At 46.9% G+C, this 14522-nt stretch overlaps 2 protein-coding genes across 3 annotated transcripts in view; both read right to left on the bottom strand.

The window, feature by feature from the left end:
* The window catches only part of SCAMP2 (secretory carrier membrane protein 2), a 26608-nt gene continuing 12086 nt past the window's right edge, over nucleotides 1–14522 (bottom strand). Inside the window, exons 3-10 of one of the 2 annotated variants that reach the window (XM_083698413.1) lie at nucleotides 14263–14352; nucleotides 13608–13724; nucleotides 11105–11222; nucleotides 9928–10056; nucleotides 9167–9326; nucleotides 7558–7659; nucleotides 4204–4321; nucleotides 1–2266 (exon numbers count right to left, since the gene is read on the bottom strand). In XM_083698413.1, the coding sequence (XP_083554539.1) occupies nucleotides 2120–2266; nucleotides 4204–4321; nucleotides 7558–7659; nucleotides 9167–9326; nucleotides 9928–10056; nucleotides 11105–11222; nucleotides 13608–13724; nucleotides 14263–14352 (981 nt within the window). In that variant the 3' untranslated portion in view covers nucleotides 1–2119. The remainder of the gene's footprint in view (nucleotides 2267–4203; nucleotides 4322–7557; nucleotides 7660–9166; nucleotides 9327–9927; nucleotides 10057–11104; nucleotides 11223–13607; nucleotides 13725–14262; nucleotides 14353–14522) is intronic. The other variant, XM_083698414.1, reaches the window with a different exon arrangement.
* CLK3 (CDC like kinase 3) overlaps nucleotides 10776–14522 on the bottom strand; it is a 200346-nt gene continuing 196599 nt past the window's right edge. Inside the window, exon 15 of the transcript XR_014555145.1 lies at nucleotides 10776–10794. The gene's annotated coding sequence lies outside the window, so the exon portion shown is untranslated. The remainder of the gene's footprint in view (nucleotides 10795–14522) is intronic.

The raw sequence follows: 14522 nt of genomic DNA on the forward strand, positions 1-14522 counted from the left end.
TACTAACAGTCTTGACATTTTTATTTTTGTATCTGAGCACAAAAAGTTTCGACATATACATTTTTACATGAAAAAGATCAGAGAGCTGGAATACACAGGAAGGGAAGACATTTAAAAAATCTCATTTCTGCCATCATTACTTTTACTCAAAAGGGGGAGGTAGGGAGGGAAAGAGAAAAAGACAGACATCAGCAGATACTTTTCTGGGATGTGATGGGCTATGTTAACCCTCCAGGAGAGAGGTTTGGAAACAATCAAAGGAACTATTTCGGAAAAGACACTGAGATCATGAAAACAAGCAAAAGCAAAGAAAAACCATCAGGAAGACTTCCAGTGTCTTACTCCTCTTAACATTCCCTTGTGCTTCCACTGAAAGCAGCCTGCAGGCAGCTCAGCTCATGGAGCCCCATATGCATTTCAGATCAGCTAAGCCAAAGTGTTAAGAGAAATAGCCATGAGCGACAGATCTTTTAGTGACTTAAGAGCACTATTCCTGGTCATCTACATTTCCCCAAGACAAAGCACACCTCTTGGAGACAAGAGTCAAAGCAAGCAAGCATGCAGTTTAGGTGGTGGTAGGCGTGGCTGGTTCTTGCTTCTACACCCCTTTGTTCACACGGGCTGAAATGGTCTTCCAGTTACACACCCAGCGTACCTCAAGGCATTTCTGAAGCCCAAGTTCAGTTCCTGGGTCTCACACATGCTCCTTTCTCTGCCCCTGGTCAAATTACTGCCTCCCCCCCTCGCAATCTTGCCCCTTTCAGTCCATGGGAGTTACGAGGTTCACAGTTTGCACCACCCATTCAAACAGACTCCAAGGCATAACCTGTAGTTCCAATTCACTCAAATGAAGCTTAAGGGAATGAATATTCTTCACAGCTTGTGCTCAAGGAGACAAGCAAACAAAAACTAGGGATTCCCTTAGTGTGTGTGTGTGTGTGTGTGTGTGTGTGAGAGAGAGAGAGAGAGAGAGAGAGAGAGAGAGAGAGAGAGAGAGAGAAGCGTCTCAGGATAATGGGGTTCTTCCCCTGGGGTAGAAAAACATGGAAGTATGGTGAAAATAGCCATTCATTTGCTATACCAAAATCACTGCCAATGAAGGCTCTTTGCATGGATCACAACTAGGAGCCATGTCACACATCCAGCCAGGCAACGATTATGTTAAGTCCCCCCTTAGGCAAACAGGCTCTTCAGCTATTCTTGCCCTTTCTCTTGACAACTCTTGTTTGCCTCCTGGAGTTCCTCATTCCCTGGAGTGCCGAGAGAGCGGCTGCCTGGAGAAGAGGAGAACACCTTGGGGCAGAAATTGGGATATCAGGACAGGATCACAGCAAATAGTGAAAAAACTGCTGAGAGATGATTGCCCCTTCCGCTCAAAGCTGATTTGATGACTCAGACTCCATCCCTGGATCCAAAAACCAGTGTTGCAAGCTAGGAACCTCCAGGGTGGCCATGGAGTGGGTCAAGAGTCCCCAACACCCAAAAAATTAAGGCTAGGGTGAAGGATGCGCCCACAGGAATCCACCTTTTGCTGAGGGTGGGGCTGAAAGGATTTTATGCTCTACCAGTCAAGTTACATTTAACGGGGCAGCAGGGCAGAATTAACCAAGACAGGTCGTTTCTCCACTTGCACTCCCTTGGATCACAGAGTAGACGCGTACACCAAAACTTGCCCCGAACATCCCTTACCATGGCGGTGAAAGATCAGCAACTAATTAAAACCCAAAAGCAAGAAGTGACTTCTGATAGCACCCCAAGGGCTGATGTTAGGAAGGAAAAAGTCCATTCCTTATGGAAGAGAAATTAAAAAGTGCAAATCTGGCTTCCCCCAAACCCCTGCAATAGAAGGAAGGAGTGAAGGAAATGTACACACCCAGGTCTAAATGGGGAAATATATTTGATTTATGAGATTGGGGGTGGGGAAGAGAACACCATACACTGCCCAGGCCCTCCCCACCGAAGAGACACAGATGCAGGCAGGACAAAGCTCAAGATACGCCTCTTCCAGCAAGTATCTTGGTGCCAAGACTGGTACCCATGGAGAGAGCCTCCTGAACTGTGGAGGAGTGGTGAGAGCAAGTGTGGAAGAGAGCAAGACGCTGGCTCTGTCTGGGGGACTTCAGTTCCCCCGGAAAGCGCTCTGGGCAGCAGTTGAGGCGGCCCCGGCAGCAGCATTCTGGACGGTCCGGTTAGTGAGGATGCCTTGCGAGAACTCCTCCTGGGCCCTCTGGAAGCTGGCGCCCGTCCGGCGATACTGAGAGTGGACCTGAGGAGCAGAAGAGACAAGGCGTCAGCAGGGCCACTTCCCTGCTTCTGCATCCGGTGTGCAGCACTACTTGCCGCACCTCCCACCTGCCACCCAGAGATTAAAGGCCAGGAGCAGCGAGAGCCACAGTCCATGGATATCTTGTTACAGTGGTGCCCCGCAAGACGAACGCCTCGCAAGACGGAAAACCCGCTAGACGAAAGGGTTTTCCGTTTTGGAGGTGCTTCGCAAAACAAATTTCCCTATGGGCTTGCTTCGCAAGACGAAATGTCTTGCGAGTTCCTGTGGGTTCCCCCCCCTTTCCCCCTTTTCCTAAGCCGCTTATCAGCTGATCCGCTAAAAGCCGCTAAGCCGCTAATAGCGCTAATCCGCTAAGCTGTCAATGGGCTTGCTTCACAAGATGAAAAAACCGCTATACGAAGAGCCTCACGGAACGGATTAATTTCGTCTTGCGAGGCACCACTGTACCTATTTGGAACACCAAAGGGGCAGTATAAGTGTGTGAGAGTGTGAGTGTGTGTGTGTATACACACACACACAAAAGGCAGGAGAAGGATCATGTCTGAATCAAATCAAAAAGCAAAGTAGCACAACACATGTAAGAAACTAGCATTTCAGTGAGGTGACCAGGTGAGAAAATGATCTACTTCTCAGGATGCTAGTTTTCCTTGGGAAAACATTTGAATATGCCACTCCCAATTTGAGGTGGGACTCTCCCAAGACAGCTTACACTAAACTTGGGGGGGTTATTCTCCCCCCCCTTTCCTCAAAATAGCTCACAGCATACAGAGTCACCCCCAGCCCTTTATACTTAGAACCACCCATGAGGTAGGGCTGATGAGGCCCAAGGTCCTCCAGTCAGCTTTGTGAATGAGCAGGGATTTAAATCTGGGTTTCCTGATCCAACACCCAAATCGCACCTCACAGCAGCTCTTCTGCGTCAGATGCGTTTCCAGAATGTTTCGAACTGACTCTCTTGCAGGGTGTCACACAACATTTACATGGAAGGTATTCTAGGCTGCGGGTCTGCAAGCCTGAATTAAATAGATGCCTTGGCAGAGCAAGTGGAATTCGTTTAGGGCAGGGACAGGGAACCTGTGGTCCTCCAAATCCCACCAGCCCCAGCCAGCATGGACAATGGTCAGGGATGTGGCAGCTGTGGTCCAGCAATATCAGTGTTGAGTGCGGCACATTTTCCTCGCCGCAGGGTCCAGGCAGCACTCCTGGTGACACTGAAGGGGGTGAACTGACAGCCCTACAGTTCCCACCCCCTGACCACTGGCTATGCTGGCTAGGGCAGATGAGGGTTGGAATCTAACAACATCTGCAGAGCGCCAGGGTCAGGGAAGGCTTAGTTGTCCAATAGTCACTCTCTCCCATAGCATATATTTTGAAACATCTGCACAGGCCACCAATTTGTCTCCAGACCAAGTTCAAGGTGTTGTTGCAATCTCTGAGGTTCTAGATTGCAATTCTCAAATGTCAGGTTATAATACAGTGGTACCTCGCAAGACGAATGCCTCATAAGACAAAAAAACTCGCAAGACGAAAGAGTTTTTCGTTTTTTGAGTTGCTTCGCAAGACGAATTTCCCTATGGGCTTGCTTCGCAAGACGAAAACGTCTTGCAAGTTTGTTTCCTTTTTCTTAAAACCATTAATACCCAGGGAATCCGTGCTTCGCAAGACGAAAAATTCGCAAGACGAAAAAACTCGCAGAACGAATTAATTTCGTCTTGCGAGGCACCACTGTATGTTACTGATCCACCGCAGAAGCTGCTGATCAGCCCATCAGCAGTAGACACTGAAGACACTGAGGAGAGACAGGATGCATGAGCAAGGGCAAAACTCCTGCTCCTGGTTCCCTTCTGTAAAGCAGCATGGCAAGGGCTGCAGCCCTGGACTCAGCGAGCTGCTTTTCCATCTGGTCCCCAACTCACCTGCTTCAAGAGGAAGAGAGAGAGAACGGAACAGACGGTGAAGAACACAGCCACTACCAGCATGATAATTGCCACTGCCAAGTTATGCCCAGTCTCCGAGAGAGCTGCAATCCAGCCGCTGGAAGAGAACGAGATAAAAACCCGGGTGAGCAACTAAAGGAGCAAGAAGACTGTGGGCGGTGGTTAGGGGGACAGACTCTACGGGGGTAAATTGGAAAAGAGCCCTTCTGAATCAGACCAAAGGCCCACCTCGTCCAGCATTCTGCTCACCTGGGTGACTGACCATGTTGATGGGAAACCTAGAAGCAGGCAGGGGTGGAATGGTCCTTTCCAGCCACTGCCCAGAGCAACTCATATGTTTGAATATACTGCGTCTTGAGTAGGGAGTTTCTATTATGGCTGGACAGTTCCGGATGGGACCCAGCTGGTAACTTTCTGCTGCCCCACAAATTCCATATCCACGATCTTTATGCTTTTATAAACTCAGCTGAACACTTTAGTTAATAAATTTTATTATTTTTCACCCTTAGCCACAAATACTTTGTTTGCAGTTCAGTCCTTTAAAAGTACATTACCCAGATATGAGAAATATATTGAACTGATTTTAATCGAGAAACTGGGTCTTAAATAAACCAAATTTATTTTCTAAGGAAAGGAAAGGAAATTCTGTGCGGGAGCCCATATTCTGCACATCAATGTGTTTTGCTTTAGCTTCTCTGAACCTTGAATTTTGGAAAGTCCTGGGTGTCTATCATTGTCTGCAATGACCAAAGACAAAGAGAAGGGAAAATATCATAGGCAGCTGCTTTATACAAAATCAGGCCGTGGGGCTCATCTGGCTCAGCACTGCCAACACTGGAGCACTGAACCCAGGACCTTTTCCATGCAAACCCAATGCGCTTACCACTGAGCTATGGCCGTCCCCTGAATCCAAGCTTCTTTGAGGCAGCAGCTATCTACAAACATTCACATAGATTTTGCCTTTCCATTGTGCCCAATGCCAATATCATACAGAGTTCAATACTAACCAAGCTTTGCTAGAATACACACCATCTATTAAGGACTTTTTTATTTATAAAAGTACAAATACTCTCCTGTACAGATGTGAAATCACCACTTTACATGGATGTGCACTGATGTATGTTTACCCAGAAGTAAGAATCCTATTGTGTCCAACTTACTTCCAGGAAAGTGTAAATGTATGTGCAAAGAAATGTCCCTATAAGACTGTAGACTAAAATGTAATGCCAAAATTATATTTTATTTATACAAATACCCTGTCACTGCCTTTTGGAAACCCAAGCCAGCTGATACAGCCTACGAGCAACTGCGAACATTTAGTAGTTAATCCAAATTTCATAATTTGGGCTACAACTGAAGGAGATGAAGACCTTCTCTTGTTTCATTAGCCATCTTCTCTTTGCCCCTCTGAGGAAATCATGAGAACAGGCCAACAGGGAAAATTATTTGCTATTCAGGATCGGATTTGGTTAAAATCATAAAAGCAACCAACTCTCTAAAGTCAAGCAAAAAGAAAGAAAGAAAGAAAGAAAGTTCTGAGCATGACTAAATGTGATAGTCAGGGATGGCTGGAATATGGCAAAGCGCAGAGGACTTTCTTCTCCAGGCTACATAGAAAAATAAACACCAAGTCTGACCTGAAAGGGCCCCTGAAGCTAAAACTGCCACATACGATACTGAAGATTATTCACAGATACGTCAATTTTTATATATATAATATATATATATTTTAAGACAACTTTCAGAGGGGAAGCTGGGTCATTCTGTTGCAACAGAAACAACATGGGAGTCCTGTGGCCTCTTAATGAAGTGCAATTTATTGTGGCAGAAGCTCATGTGGAAAAGAGCCCATGTCATCAGATGCACGGAATGTTGCATTCAGCTGAGATCACTCTCTCCCATTCAAAGACACCCACACATGTGGGAGAGAAAGTAGTAAATAAGGAAACAGAACAAAAAAAATTCCTTCCAGTAGCACCTTAAAGACCAACTAAGTCAGTTCTTGGTATGAGCTTTCGTGTGCATGCACACTTCTTCAGAAGTGTATCTGAAGAAGTGTGCATGCACACGAAAGCTCATACCAAGAACTGACTTAGTTGGTCTTTAAGGTGCTACTGGAAGGAATTTTTTTTGTTTTGACTATGGCAGACCAACACGGCTACCTATCTGTAAAAGGAAACAGAAGACCATGAAATGAAAGAGATCCCACTTCACTTATCTTCAGAGTTGTACATAGCTGAGCATTTGATGAAGTGGGCTCTAAGCAACAAGAGCTGAAGTCACAACACCTCTCTTAAGAGGCGGGGACCATTTTGCACACATCCAGTTGACGCGCAACTGCCGACGCACAGGTCCGTTTGGACCCAGAAGAGGGCAGAACAGGGGCAGAGTGGGGCAGGCTTATGCATGCTCCACCAACGCGCGTGGAGGCCAGGCAGGGAACCCCCGTGCAAAATAGCTGCCGCCTGTATTTCACTTGCCACCTCTGCAAGTCCCTCGTCACCTCCCACTGGCCTATTTTCCATCGGTGGCCCTTCAGATCTTGCTAAACTACAACGCCCATAAGCCCCGGCCAACATGGCTGGTAGTCTGGGGTGAGGGGAGTGTTGTAGTCCAGCAACATCTGGGAATAGCAGAGGGCAATGGCGGAGCCATGCCAATATATGGACACAGTTTCCTCCCTTTGCATGGGGTCCCTTCTTTGAGCCCAGAAAGACACCCCATAGACTGGCAAGTAGGGAACCTGTGGCCCTCCTGATGTAGTTCCCCCTCCTCCCAGGCCATGTGGCTGGGGCTGATGGGAGCTGCTCTTTGGCAACATCTGGGACGGCACGTATGTTCCCCTCCTCCCTTCAGAGCCTACATGCCCATCTTTTCTCTCTCCTTCCCCACCAGCAGAGTTGATTTTGATTGTGCAGGAGGTAGATACTGCTGTTGCATCTCACCAACGTGGTGCTGGGCTGAACAAGTGAGAGCAGGCAAGGCGGTGAAGGGTGGGGAGAGAGGTCTCTGCCAGGCAAGGAACCAGGGAAGAGGGACTGCTGAAGGCAGGCAGGCATGGGAGAGCATGCAAGGGAAATGATGGCAAGACGAGGATGCATTAGGAAAGGTTAGAGGAGATACGTGCCTTTCAGGCGAAGGACTTAAGAGCAGGAAGCATTGGAGTTAGAGGCGCTTCAGCTGGGATCTGTGGAAGCCGCAGAATAGAAGAGAGAAGCTTTAGAAGAGCACAGCTATACAGAGGCCTCGCAGGCAACTGTGTGCCCGGATCCAAAGAGGCCCTTTGCTGCCCAGGACTGCCTCTCATCCAGGGTGGCAGCAATTCAGACCTACCTGACGCCCCAGTTAGGAATGCCAACGGTCTGGATGATGTAGATGGCAATCTGGCAAAAAAATACGAAGAAGAAGACAAAAAAACTGAAGGAACTGTCAGACCTGCAAAGAGAAAGAACAGGCAGTGTCAAGCCAAATATCATCAGAGGTGCACAAGAGGAACTATGGGATGTTTCTTAGCTAGGGTGCTGAGCCAAGCTGTTGCAAACCTCCAGATCCTGTTCAGTGACTGCAAGAGACACAGGGATTCTGTCACTGAAGGAAACTGTTTCTGCTAGCAGTGAGAGTGAGTGTCCCAGCTTAGCCAACCTAGAGCCAGGCACTGGGGCAAGAGGAAAACCCTTCTTATGCACGCCAAACATCCCCTCCCTTTCTACATGCCCCACCCAACCTACAAGTTTACTCACCAAGACTATGGCTAGCCCTATAGATTTATGGTGTCACAAAGCTTATTGATGGGAGCAACTTGCCCATTATCTGTGCCAGTGAAGAAGCCTCTGGCCAGCTGTGCCACTAAGACAAGGGGTAGACACCTGCATCCAGGGCTTTGCCAGATTGGCTCTGTTCTAGTTCTGGCTCTAGGCCAAAACATACGGAGGGAATCAGGTTGTGGAAAGATGCCTTATCCTAACCAACCTCACAAGGTTGTTGCTGCTGAGGGACTACCATACACTGAAATCCTTGGCCAAAGAGTGAGAGACAACTCAGGTAACCATGTGACCACTAAAATTTCTCCTCAACATTTAGTGACGCGGCAGCTAAAAAAACCCAATGCAATTCTGGGCTGCATCAATAGGAGTATAGCATCTAGATCAAGGGAAGTAATAGTGCCACTGTATTCTGCTCTGGTCAGACCTCACCTGGAGTACTGTGTCCAGTTCTGGGCACCACAGTTCAAGAAGGACACTGACAAACTGGAACGTGTCCAGAGGAGGGCAACCAAAATGGTCAAAGGCCTGGAAACGATGCCTTAGGAGGAACGGCTAAGGGAGCTGGGCATGTTTAGCCTGGAGAAGAGGAGGTTAAGGGGTGATATGATAGCCATGTTCAAATATATAAAAGGATGTCGCATAGAGGAGGGAGAAAGGTTGTTTTCTGCTGCTCCAGAGAAGCGGACACGGAGCAATGGTTCCAAATTACAAGAAAAAAGATTCCACCTAAACATTATGAAGAACTTCCTGACAGTAAGAGCTGTTCGACAGTGGAATTTGCTGCCAAGGAGTGTGGTGGAGTCTCCTTCTTTGGAGGTCTGTAAACAGAGGCTTGACAACCATATGTCAGGAGTGCTCTGATGGTGTTTCCTGCTTGGCAGGGGGTTGGACTCGATGGCCCTTGTGGTCTCTTCCAGCTCTATGATTCTATGATTCTAGTGTATATAATGTTCAACAAGTTTTATAATTCCAACGTTTTCAAGACAACTTGCTTTGAAACATGTCTGACACACACATTCAGAAGCGGATGCTAAGCTTCCAGAATGCATCGCCCTGATACTGCAGTACAGAAGTATTTTCATCAATAAAATTACAAACATGCAAAGTTGTCCCAAGGAAAATTATGATCAACCATGTACACTGAAGATCAATTTCCCAATCTGGGATGTGGTACTTGCCTGAAAGCCTTGTAGGCTGGCCGATACCAACAGAGGAAAGCGCAGGGGGTGAATATGACAAACCACAGGATGGAAAGGCCGAAGTCTACCCCTCTTTCGCTTCTGTCTGTGAACCACGCCAGGCAGGCCAGCAGGTTCAGCAGCAGCGTAACTGAGTGGACTGTCCGGGATAAAAAAACAACAGCAAAGTCGATCAGTGAGTAAGCGACCTTTGTAAAGAGTGAGGTGTCCATGAACGCAGATCCAGGACATCATGTATGCGTGTGCACGCTCACCCTGTACCAAAAACAACTGCACCAACCTCCCAGTTCGGCACTCATCATGCCAAACAAGACTGATTCACTTCCTTGGCGCTGCTCATTCCAACAGCCTGGAGTCTGGTTCAGACAACCCAATCTTGGCTTCGCATACATGCAGTTTCCCATCCCCACCACCGCTTCTTGGAATGCTCTGTCCTTCAGAAACCCCTTCCACTCTTCTGCATGCTGTGATAAGCCAGGAAACCTTTAGATAACCAAGGTTTCTCCATTATGTCTGCACTGGGAAACAGTGTTACTGTTTCAGGTTTAAAAACAAAGCACAACAGCCACAGACGACTAAAGACATGAACAACATCATGTCTGGTTTAGAAGGACGTGCCATTCTGGGCACTGGGACCCATTCTAATTACTGTAGCACTTCCAGAGTCAAAAGGCTGTGCTGTGACCATCACCCACTCTCCTGAGCAGAGCTTCCCAGCCGCCATCGCCAGTTTTACTCACACATCCACAGGTAATATAGCATCTTGCAAGTCCGCTGGTAGTCGGCTGGGATATCTGCAGAGAAGTCTTGGTAGAAACATGGCTTGACCGGGCAGCTTTTGGGAAGCGGAGGCCAGTTGTTCTGTTTCGCTGCAAGGGCAGAGGGAGATTTCGTACAGTGATATGGGGAAAGTGGAGGGTTCAAATTATGTAGGCAACAATTTTACAGCAAATGATGCACAACTGCTGACGCACGGGTCCTTTTGGACATGGAAGAGGGAGTGCAACAGGCTTATGTGCGCTCTGCTAAGGAATGGAACCCCCACACAAAATGGTTGCTGCCTGTAATAACACAGTTATATGATTCTACAGGGAGCTAATTCTGCTGCCAAGAAAAGAAGAAAAGCAAACACTAAACACACTGAACTTAATTTTGCATTGATTATTTCTTACTGGGAACATTTCTTAAAAAAGGAATTTCAGGTGTTTGATGGGAATCTCAGGTGAGATACCCACACCGTAGAAGTTGCTCCCAGTACCAGTCACCACATGGAAGCAGAGAAAGGTTCTAATATTTTACTACTGCAGAAGATAAGGCTCGGTAAAATAGTTCTGGACGTAGGTACTATATATTAGCTTTGAGGCTTTTACAAATACTGATATATACAGATAACTACAAATACCAAGTATCTCCGTTGCTCTAAATAAGTTCAGCAATTCAAGACCGGACAAGTAACACCAACTGGTTAACTGACTACCAGACAGACAGAGAAACTGTAGACTAACAGACACGCACCATGGAGCCTACATGCATTAATCACAGATATAGTCAGGGCATTGGACCATTGCCATAGCAACTGGCTTGGCTGACATTGCACCTACGATTAGCTCAGCCACAGAGTAATTTACACTCATGAAGGAAATCAACCCCTTCTGGTGTCCAGTTACTCTAACATGTTTGACTTGTTTCAATGAGCTCTGTGGGTTACAAAACACGACAAGACATGGGCATGAAAAGACCTGGTCCAACCGGCTCTGCTTATGTTCTTATGACCTAGAATAAGGCAGCTGCCTCTGCTGCTTGGCAGCCTGCTGGGTTTGCACATCTATACTGCTTGGAAGAATTCTGACTCCAGGTGAAGCAACAACAGAAGGGAGGCACAGAAAAGTTTTAAGAAAATGTTAAATGGAGACTCACGATTGAATCCTGCTGCACTGTTCTGCAGCTCCCGCTCCTTCCTGTCCAACTCTGCCGCTTTCCTCTCCAGCTCCTCCTGCTGCTGAAGGAGCCCAGCCTGAGCTGCTGAGGCCACAGCCTGCGTGGAAGGAAACAAGAATAGTAACAATCATCCGGGGAAATGAAGAACACAAGGTTCAAAGCAAACAGTGAGAGTCTCTAAAAAGAAAACATTTATTGTTTATATATAAACATTTTATATATATATATATATATATATATATATATATATATATATATATATAAAAAGAAAAATATATTGACATCGAGAGGGAGCTTCGTACGAAATGTAAGCAATGCTTGGGAGGTCTCACTACATGACCAAAAAAAGCCAGCCCCCCCAAAACCATGCACAGTGGCTGGTTATGCAGATCCTGCACTTTCATTCTGCAGAGTGGTCTGAAGTAGCAGAGTTAAACCCTTCCTGGTTTCTAATTTTCTAATCATAGGTTTTCTGAATTTTCCTAGAAACCAATAAAGTCTAGAAACTTTTTTTTCCTCTTAAAGAGAAAAGTTCACTATCTCTGAGTACACTGAGTTTTATTCAAGGATGGATGTCATGATTTTTGATGACACTGCAGGCAGGCAGGTTCCTTTTAAGAACCATCAGCTTATGGATGCAACAGAACATATTAGAGCTGCATAAATGGGAGCTTTCATCAACATTTTACCCTCTGTTGGAAAACATGCCATTCCCCGTGCCCTGCAAAATATCTCCCTTAATTATGTTTTTTTCTGCTTACTCACAGACCTGCAGAGTTGGAAAAGACCCCAAGGTGATCTAGGCTAAACCCCGTGATGAAGGAATCATAACTAAAACATACGTGCCAGATGGCCCTTCAACTTCTGCTTTAAAGCCTCCAAGGAATGAGAGTTCACACCCTCTTGTGGGAGTCTGTTCTGGTGTTGAACAGCTCTTGCTGTCAGAAAATTCTTCCGGATATTTAGTCCGAATCTCCTTTCTTGTAACTTGAAGCCATTGGTTTGAATCCCACCCTCCAGAGCAGGAGAAAGCAAGTTGGCTCTATCCTCCATGTGAAAGCCCTTCAGATATCTGAAGATGGCTATAATATCTCCTCTCAGTTTCTTCTTTCCTAGGCTAAACATACCTAACTCCTTCAACCATTCCTCATAAGGCTTGGCTTCCAAACCCTTGATCATCTTGGTTGCCATCTTCTGCACATGTTCTAGCTTGTCAATATCCTTCTCCAGTTGTGCTGCCCAGAATTGGACACAGTATTCTAGGCATGGGCTAAATAAGGCAGAATAGAGCACGACTATTACTTCTCTTGATCTGGGACACTAGACTGCTGTTGATGCAGCCTAGAACAGCATTAGCGTTTTTCCCTGCTGCATCACCCTGTTGACTCATCTTCAGCTTGTGGTCTACTAAGACCCCTAGATCCTTTTCACACATACTACTGGCAAACCAGGTGTCCCAGGTGTCCCCTTGAATCACAATTTTGTCTTCTGCAGCATTAGCTACTCCCTCAAGTTTGGTGTCATCTGCAAAATGGATGAGCATCCCCTCAATTCCTTCACCCAAGTCATTTATAAAGATGTTGAGTAACAACCGGCCCAGGACAGAACCCTGCAGCACCCCACTTGTCCCTTGTTTCAAGGATGATGAGGAAACATTAGTGAACCAGCTACAAAGTCACCTAACTGTTAGCTTGTTCAGGCCACGTTTTGCCAGCTACTCCACAAGGAAATCTAGGGCACTTTGTCAAAAGCCTTACTGAAATCAAGATACAGTACATTCATAGAATTCCCCTGATCCAGTAAGCTTGTAACTTTATCAAAAAAAGAAATGAGATTTGTCTGGCACAACTTGTTTTTGAGAAACCCATGTCTTAGTAATCACAGCAACCCTTTCTAAGTGCTCACAGACTGACTGTTTAATTATCTGTTTTAGGACCTTTCCTGGTAACATCAAGCTCACCAGTCAGTCCTTACCTGGGGTTTCTTCCCCCCCCCCCCCCCGTTTGAAGATGGGGACATTTGCCCGACTCCAGACTGCAGGGACCTCACCTGTTCTCCAAGAATTATCAAAGATTCTACACAAAGGCTCTGAGATTACATCTGCAAACTCCTTTAGTACCCTTTGATGCAGCTTCTCTCTGTCACCCAAAAGCATTTCTCTGTCTTCTCCACGCAAGGAACCTCCTACATTTTAAAGACCATTCCAAGCAACATTAAACACCATTCCCTTCTTCCACAGAGGGGTGGACTAGATGGCACCTGAGGTCTCTTCCAACTCTGTATGATTTTGGCCACATTCACTGTGCACATATAAAGCACACGGCTTTACCCAAAGAATACTAGTTCTTAGGATTCTTTAGGGAAAACCCATGACTTTTAAAGTGCTTTAAATGTGTGGATGTGGACTCTGTGATCAGAAAAGGATCAATATATTGGGGAGACATCTCACCTTCCTGTGGGTTTCCCTGCCCTCCCTTTTTACCTGATGTTTACCCTGAGAGCTGCCGTCTTCTCCAAGCAACCTCTGCCTCTCTGAGCCTTCTGAGCTTGCCGAGATGAACTTAGGAGTCAGGTACTTGCTGGCCTGTCTAAGCAGCAGCTGCAACACACAACTAGGCTGGGTCTAAACTCACTGGGTGGGTCTGGCCTGATCACTCACTGGAACTAAGGCACTAAGGCTCTTTAACAGGTTATATTATGAGACACACAAAAATGGAAGGACAGGTGGGATGGGGGCAGGAGGAGAGCCATGTGCGCACTCTCTCACACATGCACAAAGACACACACAAAGAGTCACAAGGCCCAGGGCTAGTTACCCTGTGGCTCTCCTAGTGCTCATCTGGACTACAGCTCCCATAACCCTGATCAGTGTGCCACTAGCAGAAAAGCATGGGGCAGAAGGGAGGCTTTAAAGTCTGGGCCATTCTAGTCAAGGGGGTGTCTCAGGCTGATAGGAATTTGGAAGCCTTGAATTTGGATCTTGGGTCACAGGGAACATGTCTGTAAAGCACACTCCGCCCCAGTGCTTGCCAAGAGGGAGATGGGTGCATCCCAATAAGAGGAGAGCTTAAGCGATACATTTCCTAGTGATCAATCAGCCCCCAGGGCACCACCCAGGTGTGGTGGGAGGTCTTTACCTGTGGGGTGGGTTCCACCGAAGGCTGCAGCACAGCAGGTTGCGAAGGCCCAGTGGGCTGAGCAGCTGGAACTGTCTGAGCCACATTCGTCTGAGTCAAGAGAAAGGAAAACATCAGAAGGCTGTGAGGGACGAGCTGGAAGGGCTTCTGACTTTACTGTTGTGGAAGCACCGGGCAGACAGCCCACCCCTCTTCCCAGGGAATGTGGGGGTCCCCTAACAAATCTCAGCACCCCAGGATGACTTGAGGGATGCCATGAT

The sequence above is a fragment of the Podarcis gaigeae genome (assembly GCF_964106915.1).
Source record: "Podarcis gaigeae genome assembly, chromosome: 9".
Taxonomy (NCBI): Eukaryota; Metazoa; Chordata; class Lepidosauria; order Squamata; family Lacertidae; genus Podarcis; species Podarcis gaigeae.